Here is an 11,695-nt window from a genome sequence, read left to right on the forward strand (position 1 = left end):
CGCTAGCGCCTCGGCCCTTTTCTACCCATTTTCTAATGTGGTTGACCAGCCCAAATGCAAACATTTGCAAGCGTTGAGAAGAGTGGGAGGTGACACAAAAAACCTCGAATCAACAGTCTGTTTGTTAGAAGGAGATCTCTCCAAAAAGCTCTATAAGTGCCCTGTTTTTTGGCACCTTTCGGCCCCCCCCCCCCACACTTTGTTTGGGCAAAGAATGATCAAAAAAAGGAGTGCGAGAGAACAAACTGAGCCTCAATTGAGTGAGCGTGATCCTTCTACTTCTTTGAATGAGCTATTGCAACAGAGACTGAACAATAACAGTTTATTGTATAAAACATTCTAAATATGGATGATGTTGTTGATCAGCCGTAATACAAAAAGGAATGACATGACATTCTAACACAGAAACAGAGAAGAGAACCCGGAAAATGAAAAAAAAAACAATAACCAAACAAAAATACTTAACAAAAAATTATTATTAATTTATTAATCTGAGCATCCGGTCGTAGTAACCAAGTAGCTGTCGTTGCCTGAAAAAATAAATATCTCAATTACTAGTTTTACTAGTTTCGCTGAGCAAATATTGATTTATACATTCAAAAAAATCAGAAAAGCATCAAAAATCAGTTTTTCATTCCATGGATGTTAGTGACGTGTGTCTTGTGCTTTGCGATCGAAATTTTCACTGTTTGTTATCTGACAGGATTTGCTTACCTCATGCTGTTTGCAACGTTGCGACTCAGCTGTCTTTTGATCTGCAAACGCTTGTTTCTCATTTGCCATCGCGATCGTTTTCGGCAGATTCCTTGACAAGCGTCCAGCCAGCGAAGTCGTCCGAATATTTTTCCAGGTCGGGTTAACACGAATCGAGCAATGTTGGTATGGTTGATCATGAATTCTTCTGGATATTTCCAACTGAGACCAATGCTGAAATTCGGTTTTTTTGTTTTTGTGGTTTTTTTGAATTCAAAAACAAAATGAAACATTTCCAGGAGAAAACTATTATTTATAATCTGCGCCCAGCCAAGCCGAGCCTTTTCAGAGTTTTCTTTCCGGCTCGGGTTTTCAATTTTTTTTTGTATTTTCAGAAAAAACTGTATTTCAAATAAACATCTAGTCAATCACATAGTTAAACATTTATTTCGCCAAAAATAATCAAATTCATTTTTCGGAATTTCTGATTTTCTGAAATTTTGAAATTCTGATTTTCTGAAATTTTGAAATTTCGATTTTCTGAATTTCCGAATTTCTGATTTTTTGTATTTTTGCGTTTTTGAATTTTCAGAAATTTCGGAAATGTCCGTTTTAAATTTTCTGAATCTTTGAACTTCTAAATTTCCAAATTTCTGATTTTTTGATTTTCTTAATTGTTGATATTTTTGTTTTTTGAATTTTTAGGAATTTCAAAATTTCAAAATTTTTAATTTTTTTTGTTTTCAGGAAATTATAATATTTTCGGAAATCTATAATTTTTGGGAATTTCAGCCAAACGAACAGGGACCTAATATTTCAAGTAAACTATTACCCACCTGTCTGCACTCGTGATCAAAATTTTCGGAAGTTGATCGAAGTCGAGATTATATGGAAGACTGGTTTCAGACACATCGACCCTAAAAAATTGACCTTCTTCATTTTCAATTCTTTTTCTCCAATTAAAAACTAACATAGAAAAATCGATAATACTTTTTGCCTCTTTGAAATGGTCAGCGACGAGATGAAACGGTGCGATTGCAGAACTGGAGGCACTATGCCAAATTCCGCCGCTGAACAGTATCACGTTGATCTGAAAGATAAATTTTTTTGAAAAAATTAGTATTAAAAATGCTCACTTTCTTGCTAGTCAGCAATGCTGTAGCGTTGCTCACAAATTTGACTGATGATGGCTCTCCAACAGCGTCACTATGGAGATTTTCCGGCGTTGTCGACGAGTGCTGGGTGACAATTTGGGCTGCTTCAACCACAAATTCGTTTTCCGCAGCGTTGTGGTGTTGGCGAATGAGACAGTTGATGTTTCCTCTGCAAATTGAGAGTTTTCAAAGATACCGTGAAATTAGTATTAAAAGAGGCGGTCGTTTATTGCTCCAAGGTACCTCCATAGAGGCTTTTTATTACAAGGGCCCTTTAATTAGAGGGAGCTTTTCTATTTTTTTAAAATTAAATTCGGTGATTTCTTGTTGAAAATTCATGAAAACCTAGCAAGTTTTGAAGCAAAAAAGGTTGTCAACAAAACTACATATGTACAATTTTGGGGTTCCTGGAATATTTTTCACGGTAAATTATTTTATTTCTAAAAAAATAAGTTCGAGGAAAACTCTATGTACCACAAGAGCCCTTCTCTTACAGAGGCCCGTCTAATACAGGTTTTGAAGAAAAAACAACTCACCGAGTGATATTTTTCCGAATGTATCTAGTAACTTCTTGTTTGGTGTTGATGGCAATGACCATATCTTCCTGGAATCACATTTATTAGACATAACTCGTAACCTGTTTTATTTCTAACCGTTTCTGCTCCATACTTCACTGCCAACGCGCTTTCCACACTAGAATCAATTGCCAAAAATGAAAGAGTGTTGTTAGCCTAAATAATTTTTTCACTTTCTCCGTTTCATAATACCGCCCACCTTGCAAAACTTATTCTCTAAACTAATCGAGCAATCCTCTTCGAATAAAATTTCCTCATTTTCATTCACAATCGAAAGAATGTTATTTGCTTGCGCGCAGTTTTGATATTCTCGTGCAATTTCTCGGAACATCTTATATTTCTCACTTCCATATGTCAAATCTCGAGAGAAATACATTAACACAGAGCCTTGTTCGAATTTCTCAGCTAGTTGAGTCGAATGAAACTGTCTTCCTGCAAAAATGATGATGAAAAACTTTTTTTTTGTCTAATTGTTTAACTCACCCAAATTCAAAAACTCCACTTTCATTAGCTCCTTTTCTTTGGAGTATTTCAGTACGTCATTATGAACAGCTTCATTAGTCCAACCCTTGTAATGAGTAGCTAAGAGCCTGAGCTCAGAGCTCACCAGTATCAAATCATGCTCATTGTGAAGTTGGAGTTGATTGGCAAATGTTGGGTCCGTCACCATGCAGAAAATCGTTCTCTCGGAGTCTGTAAATTCTCATTTGAGATTGCACCCAACTTTCATTGGGTATTTCTCACTTGGATCTCCATTTAGATGGTCGAATGCAAGTCTTGTGTAGTTAGCAGCTGATTGATAAGCTTGAGGAGGTGTTTTGATTTGATAATATAGGATGACTATCAAATCGTGATGTTCTGCTAAATGCCTCAAGTCGCCAGGGCTGTGTAACCGAAATATTGGATTTTGAAGTCGGTTTATCCATCTGTAATTCATGAAATCAGGGTTTTCTTAGAAGTCTAAACCTCACCTTGACAAATATAACGAATTTAGTGGACCATTATACACAGAAAGTACAAAACCCGTACTTTGAGCCATTATCGCTGGGTACTGCTTCAAATTGTATTTACTTCGACAATATGTATTGGAATCGAAACAGTTCGTCGCCCCGAAATATGGTGCGAGGTCCTGAAAAGCTTCATTTTTGAGTCCAGTTAAATATAGAAGAAGACTCACCCCGTGTAGCTTCTTCATATTTCGAGCTGTATTGAAGTACTCGTCTCGAAACCATTTTGATTTTATACTATATGGAGAGTATAATAGTATTACTGATAGTGTTTGATTTCTGGAATCAAAATTCTCGACATTCAGAAAATATTTTTGGTAAAAAACTGACGCTGATAACCGTATTGTGCCATCGAAACTATCTTCTATTAACCTTCGATGCATTCCTATGAAAAATGGTTTCACTGCAGCTTTAGGTACCACCAGAGGTCGTGAGGGCATGGTTAGTCTGAAAACAAACCAGTTTATTGATTACCGTATTTCCTCTAATAGAAGCCCACCTCTATTTGAAGCCCACCCCACGAGGTGCTTCGAAAAATAGAAGCCCACCCTCTAATAGAAGCCCATGAGCGTCTATTAGAAAAAATACGGTTGAGAAAAATTCCAGAAGTTTTGGAACTGTGGTTTAAAAACTCGAAAATTTCTCAATTTTTGATCTACAGGATTCCTGAATTTTGAATTTAGAGATTCTGGAATCTCAGAATTTCATAGATTCGTAATTTTGTGGTTTAGAATGGCAGAATGAAAACCTCGAATTAAAAATAAGCACCGAAATTCAGAATTCTCAACTTCTGAATTGCCAAATTTCTGATTTTTTTTTTTGAACAAAATTTTTTTTGAAAATTATTCATTGAAAAATAGAAGCCCACCCTCTAATTAAAGCCCACCTCTAATAGAAGCCCACCCTGAGGAATAGGTTGAAAAATAGAAGCCCATGGGCTTCTATTAGAGGAAATACGGTAAATTACGCTTCAAATCTCACCCTAACAACGCCAACACCAGATAAATCATTGCTCCCAACAAGGCGGTCGTCCCGAAAAGAAGCCCAATATCTTTTACGTATAATTCTCCGTTTCCTATATTTCTCAGCCGCACTGCACGTTCTATCACATCTAGAGGTCGGTCTTCTTGGAATACTGTAAAAAATATGTTTATAAATACTTGTAAAATGACGGGCCAGCCCTCTTAGGGAAAATTTCCATACCTTAGCCCTCCTCATATAATGGTTTCAAAGTTTTTTCATTTGTTTGTCTTCTATAATTTTTCCACGTTTTTGAAAATTTTAATCGAAACAAAAAACAGGTTTCATTTCATATAAAAATCACTTTTGAGAAAATTTTCCGGACCCGCCGGGACTGACCTCGAAAAAAAAAGCCTGGCCCGTTACAAATACGGCCCGTTACAATTTATGTAAAAATACAGAAACAAATCAATGAACAAAAAAGCGGGGGAAAATTTTTATGCGACGTATACTTTTTCATGTTTGTTTAGTCGACCCCCGGGAGGCTCCCTCTCTCTCTGTTTCGCGGTTTTTATTTTTTGATTGGCGTCCATTTCCGCGGCTTCAAAATTTATATTCAATACAAACTGTCAAAATGTTTCGGTATTTCAACCCAAAAAAAAAAAATACAAAACCGTATTTTTCAGTTAATTTTAGGCATTTTTGATCATTTTCAGGAGTCTGGAGCTCGGCTGTCAAATTTCCGCTCACTTTGAAAATTCAGAAGAATTTAAAACAGACCTAGAGAAAACATTTGGCATTTACAGAATTTTTTGTAAAATCCTAGTTTTTCAGTTATTGGCCGATTTCATGAAGACACATTTTTTTCAGATTTCAATACGAAAAGGGATGATTTTCAGAAACCGGTGAATTACTGCAGAACTAGGAATTTTTAAAAAGTTCTGTGAATCCAAGGTTCATTTCCTTGGTCTCTTTTATATTTTTCAAAACTTTCGAAGATATCGGAAACTGGACAACCGGGCTTCAGACTCTTGAAAACGGTAAATTGATCGTAAATCCACTGACAAATGCGTTTTCCGTATATCATTGACCGATACTGCACGTCAAAAATAAGAAAACATGGTTTTTCTGAGTGAAGGACCATTCGAACAGATTTGTATTATGCCAGGTGGTTTTTCATATTAATTTCAGGAAGAATTCCTCAAGATTTGTTGAAACACTTACCTTTTGCGATTCCTTCTCGTTTTTCTTCTTCTTCTTCTTCTTTTTCTTCCTCGTCGTCACCGTTATCTTCCTCTTGCTCTTCGTCCTCAACGATGATGTCCTCTTCCTCGTCTAAACTGTTTCTCACGTTTTGTTCTCCGTCTTTGTCAAGGTACTCGACAGTTTCTTCAACGAAATCCGATTCTGATGATGAATAAGTGGTCTCTGAAAATGGTAACTTTAAAATTCAGCCAGTTTCTTTGACAAAACTTTTCAATAATTATTAAAAAACAAGAAAATAACTTACCGTCGTTGACTGACTCTTCCGTATCAGTTTCCTCTATTCTTTTGTTCGATTTCCGTGATTTTCTCGGGCCGTCATTATCTTCTTGCATATGATAGTTCAGGAAGAATTCACCTGAAAACGTACAGTTGATGATAAACTTTTTGGTGTATTTAATGAAGAAAAACGACAAATAGTACGCGCAGTAAAGAGACGCAGACACAACGACGGAGCGCATCTTCATCGTTTTCTCCGGTGTACACAAAAATCTAGTTTTTTTCCGGTTTTTTTTTCGGAAGTGCTTTACAAGCCAAAATTTAGTTGATAGAATTTTTTGGTGATTTGGAAGGTTCACAAATGAAAAAAGAACTGCAACAACAGAAAAAAAAAACTAAGGACACGTTTCCCTGTACCAGATCAATAATCCGCACGCAAGGAGGCCAACTGTCCGGGGTGTGGGGTGTCGTGGTCCGTCCGGAGATTAATTATCCTTGCACCGTCTGCCATATTGCCTATTGTCTTTCTTAATGACCTCGCCACAAGACATATTACTGTATTTTTAAGTCTACACGTTTTATTGGGAGCTCTCTCAATGTACAGCAACAGGGAAAATGAATAAAGAAAATGAATAGAAAGTTTTAAAACTCACAAAAGAGAGAATATAACAAAAATAACTGGTAAAAATATTGAACATGGGGATTTAACAAATTTAACTGGGAATGGTTCAATTACAATTTCAATTTTGTCGTTGTCAGTTTTTTTGAAGTACGGAGAATATTCTGGTTTTGAGCTTCCGGATCCCGGCGCGTTTGCAGATCCTTCGTAATCATAGTCATTCTGAAAAATAAAAACGGAATCCCTCAAAAAGTTGCCCTGGAAACCTACATAATCTTCATCATCAATTTGTATGCGAGCTTCCGCTTTAGAGTAATAAGTTCCAGATTTCTGAGACTCTTTTCCAGATAATACATGAGATATTCGAGATTGAAGCCAGTGGAGACGGAGTCGTTCTTCTATATAACTTCCTGAAAGTAATGTTTTGTTATTTTGAGAAGTTCAAACATACAGTACTCAGTAATAAATTGTGAAAAACGTAATTTTCACTAGATTTTTTGCCATTTTGACCATGTTCAAGAGTCTAGAGCTCGGCTGTCAAGTTTTAGATCACTTTGAAAATTTTGGAGGGTGTACAACAGCCTCAGATTGAGACATTTGCGTTTTCAGAATTTTTTCGAAAATTCCTAGTTTTTTCAGCTATTTGTCGATTTCTGGAAGACCAGCAGATTCTAACAGTTCTGTGAATGCAAAGTTCACTATCTAGGTTTGTTTCCCATCTTCCAATGTTTTCAAAGAAACCGGAAACTTGACAATCAAGCTCCAGGCTTCGGAAAGTAATCAAAATGGCCAAAAATATACTGAAAAATACAATTTTGTACACGTTATTGACCAGTACTGTATAACAAAAACTGTAATCTAGATATGCATTTCAAGCTCAATTATCTGATTTTTTGAGATATGTCAAAAATATGTCAACTAACAAAATGTTAATCATGATAACATCAAGATTATATTAGTTGATATTTTTTTGCTATCTCTGATTGAAACTGAGTTAATTGGGCTTGAAGTTTTAAGTCATCTTTTAAAAGATATTTTTGTACCTCTGAATGTCAGAAAATCAATCCCTTGATATTCTGGATTCTTGAAAGGATGTGTATAGTTCACTTCTGGAAGGTTGTATCGTCCAACATCAGTCCCATTCCAACACTTCTCGTCATCCTGGCTAGACCAATCTTCATCCCCACACAACTCTTCAGGTAAGTTCCCAAAGAAAATCTTCCATTCTTCCAACTGAAAAAAAAAACTGTTCTTACTGAAACAATTGTCAGTGTTAACACATAATGACCCTAAGGTGTTAGTAAAGCGCTTAACCTTGCTGATAAAAAAGCGCTTAACCTTGCTGATTAAGGAGGAACAAAAGTACCTTGGAGTTGAAGGAATCGAACATTTGGTTGAGTATCAAATGATCTCGTGATTTTTTCGAGACTATCACCGGCTGGATTTTGTGTTTGGGTTTTAGCGATCTTTTCCGGCGGAGACCGAACTCGGAATTGTCTAGAAGGCATTTTCCAATCATCTGAAAACTTTTAAAAAGAAAATTTGTCGTGGTGTTCATGAAAATGTACCTTATTAGTGATAAAATCTCTTTTCTCCTGAAAATGCATAACAGCTTCACTGATGAGCACTGGAATCGGTTGGAGGGCGGATACAAGATTCTGTCGGTGGTTCAACTGGTTTGAAAGCCTTATCATACTCTCTGAAAATTTAAAGTATTCCCTTTTTTTTCCAAAAATACTGCTACCAATGGTATTCCTCCATGCGCCTTCACTATCTAACATTTGATGTGTACACCCTGACAAAATATTCACACAATACGATCTACAAGGCTTCTCAGAGATTCGCTGACATTCAGAACACACTTCCATTCGACTCAATCCCCGCTCACATTCTTCTTTTAGTGTTATCTGTAACCAAAACATCATCTCAGTTTTTTTGTTGTACCAATCGGAAGGACTTATACCGTCTAAGGCGGTATTAGTTATTTTACATGATGTCATTATACCCCGAGCTTTTTTCTGTTTGAAAAATATTTGTTTGGAACAAAGAAACTACCGTTTTTGACTCTCTGACTCAACCGCAGAAAAGTTTTCAAGGTTTTTTGTTTTAATCCAATATCCGTTTTTTCAAACAAAAAAATCTCGGCCATCCGAGACGGTTGTTTCTGTGCGATTGTTCTTTTGACAACGGGGAGTTTGCCGGCGCCATAATTAGTTTTTAGGGTGACGGAAAAGGTTTTTCTAATTGGTGGGCGAACACCTGTGGTGCCTGGGGTGAATGATTGCAATTTTGGTGTTGGGTGACTAATGTTTGTTCGCTTCGGTGGTCGAAGCAAAATTCAGAAACACAAATTTCTGTTTACAAATGTGCAAATTAGTGTGACAGTAACCTTTGAAATAAGAAAAAAAAACCATCGGGAATGTATTATCGTTGTTTGAGAGAAAAAAAGGCTGAGAACGAATATGTTTTCTAACTTTTTTTTAAAAAAGGTACAAGAAAGTAAAAGGGACAAGAACAGGCTTCCCCATTGTTATATCTTACCGTAAGACCTGTAACAGAAGGGTCCCCACGCTATTAAGTTAAAGCTCAAGTATCTCGATTCCTATGTGAGATTCCAAAAAAAAGAGAAGCTGACAAATTATTTCTGATATTATGATAAACAATTGTTTAGTTGAAAGCTTTTGGATATCTTCGGCACGAACCAAAATAAATGGCCTCAACGTTAATAGCTAAAAGCAATTCTATTGCAAGTTTTACGGTATTTTAATTATTATATTCGTTTTTTAATTTTTTGACGGTATTCATCGTTTTTCGATGTAAGGAATTTATTGAAAAAGAAATGAAAATTGTCAAAAATAGAAAAAAAAAGAAAAATATATATTCAAAAAAAGAAAAACTCACATTCAGATATCCCTCCAAAATCTCATGAAGAGACTCCAATGATCCTAGGAAATGCTTCCAATTCGATAGAGGAAGTGAAAGTTGGTTGGTGATTTTTTGTGGAATATCATCAAATGCCTCGATTTCCCTGTAGAACGCTTCCATACATTGCCTCTGTTCATTTGTGATCACATACTGTAACTGGAACTGTTTACCCTATATCTCTTCTACTAAAAAACTTACAAATGGATTAGTAATACTGAACATGACTTGAAAAAGTTCGTCAAAGAACATCTGCACGATAGTTTTCATACTAGTCCCCGCGAAGCTAACCGAATATCCTTTAATCTTTTTGAAAAAGTCATTTACCAAATCTATATTTTCTTGATAAAACGAGCCGTATGTGTTGCTGAACATGAGATCCAGGTCCATATGAATAGTTCGAAGGGTTTTTGAGAAGAAGTCATTGAAAATATGCATTTGGGATTTTAAAAAGTGTCGTATTGATATCACCCGATCTTGGTGTTTCCTCGTTATCATATCTACCGATGTGGCTTGTAACCGACTCCTCTCTTCCATTGTGCACTGATCTTCGAATGGTGATGAGCAGATAACTGTAAGAAAAAGGTCATATTCAAATCGACAATAGGTCGTTATCATTACATCTAGGTTATCACTTAAACTATTGCCTTTTTTATGGTTTTATTTTCGAATTTCGAAATCCCCGGCAAAAAGATGTACATTTTGAAATGTAAGAAGTTAGGCTTGACATTTTTCTCAATTTAATCTCAAGCTGAGAAAACAGAAAAAAGTTGTAAGTGTTAGGCAAAGTTCATGCCTCACCGCAAAAGGAAGCAAGATGTATGACATGGTCAGCGGCGTCTTTTAAGTTGTAAGCGGGACCCTTATTTATGTTTGTACCTGTTGCGCGCGGCTATGCGTCATGAAAAATCCCCAAGAAAAGGTGAGAACAGTTTTGGGGGAACGCCAATTAAGATTAAAATGAAAAAAACATCAGAAACCAAAGGATTTCTAGAATTAGAAAATATTATCTGGAATTCAAGAATTGCAGAAATTTTTTGAAGATTTCTCAAATTACAAATTATTATCTAAAACTTCTAGATCTACAAAATATTTTCTAGAGTTACATAAAAACATAAATACAAAAAAATTTTCAAATTTTCAAAATAGGACTCACCTCGATTTGCGTCTCTCCTACTGAAATAAAATCCACTAGATGAGTTTGGTGACACAATTAACAGAATCAAACACCAGACCAAAGTATCCGGAAACATAGAAAAAGCATACGAGCAGCAAGTGTTAAGCAAGTGCAATCGGAAATAATCGCTGGGGTTTTTTGATACCAGTTGAAGCGAGGGTCTGTGTCTAAATGAGTCTCCTTCCCTCTTCTCTTGTGTGTGTGCGATGCTGGTGGCGGCTGGTGGGCGGGGCCTTTTGGGGGTTACCAGTGAGATTGAACAGTAACTGTGAGGTTGGTATTTAGTAGGACGAAAGGTGTGACATTTCGAGCAGCAGGCCTTTTTTGATTGAGTCATATGTTCTTGTGTCGAACGGGTCGGAAGGAAGGAAAACAAAAGGTAAAGTTCAGTAAGGTGAATCTTTGAAAGGTTGAACTTCAGTACGATTTTTATTAGGATTAAAGAATTTAGAACTCGGTTCCTTGTTTGATAAATTACAAAAAAAATGATAAAGTAATTACCGTAAAACCTGCACTAGAAGGGACTCCTCACTTTTGACTTTGATCCGATTTTTCTTGGTTCCTGTGAAAGATTTCAAAGAGTTGCCAACTGATAAAATGTCTATTATAATATCAGAAATGTTTTGTCAGTTAACTTGATACCTTGCAAAGAATTTGAGAAAATTGATCTCAAACTAGACAGTGTGGGGGCACTTATGTCACAGACCTTACGGTATGATTATTTCTAGTAAATCGGCCTTATTATAATACAGTTTCCAGTTAGATGCTGTGTGAATTCAGAGACAAAAAGTAGCTCATAGAAATAGCCTGATGTTCCTATAAGGATCCGCGGTCTTTTCTTATTTAAATTTTATCCAGAACAGATTTGTTCACATCTGGAAATCGGAATTTCCAGAAAAAAAATATTCAGGAAGTTTTCCTTTCAAGTTGGTTTGAACAAAAAAATTTTTGTTAGAAAAATGTTCGATTACCAAATTTTTTAAGAGCTAAATTTTTGCCAATTTTTAAACACTTTTCGCTTTTTCTCTTTTTTCATGAAAATACATCGGAATCTTAAAAGCTTCGGGAAAAACTAACAATAACTTCGACAAAAATCAATTAAAAAT

General features: G+C 35.9%; 1 protein-coding gene across 1 annotated transcript; it reads right to left on the reverse strand.

Moving 5' to 3' along the window:
* Window positions 1–478: 478 nt before the first annotated feature.
* On the reverse strand, window positions 479–10,926 carry Cbr-gpn-1 (the record flags this gene model as incomplete). The annotated part of the gene is made up of 24 exons (XM_045240447.1): window positions 479–530; window positions 715–927; window positions 1,530–1,610; window positions 1,665–1,783; window positions 1,830–2,016; window positions 2,384–2,451; window positions 2,501–2,578; window positions 2,622–2,854; window positions 2,906–3,115; window positions 3,167–3,348; window positions 3,394–3,551; window positions 3,600–3,876; window positions 4,411–4,564; window positions 5,614–5,817; window positions 5,900–6,144; window positions 6,525–6,712; window positions 6,761–6,900; window positions 7,534–7,723; window positions 7,857–8,009; window positions 8,059–8,189; window positions 8,235–8,397; window positions 9,392–9,565; window positions 9,614–9,984; window positions 10,569–10,926. The coding sequence occupies 24 exons, from the start codon at window positions 10,924–10,926 to the stop codon at window positions 479–481; spliced, it is 4,329 nt and encodes a 1,442-aa protein (XP_045093442.1).
* Between the last annotated feature and the right edge of the window lie 769 nt (window positions 10,927–11,695).

This window comes from Caenorhabditis briggsae (genome assembly GCF_000004555.2).
Source record: "Caenorhabditis briggsae complete genome, chrX, whole genome shotgun sequence".
Lineage (NCBI taxonomy): Eukaryota > Metazoa > Nematoda > Chromadorea > Rhabditida > Rhabditidae > Caenorhabditis > Caenorhabditis briggsae.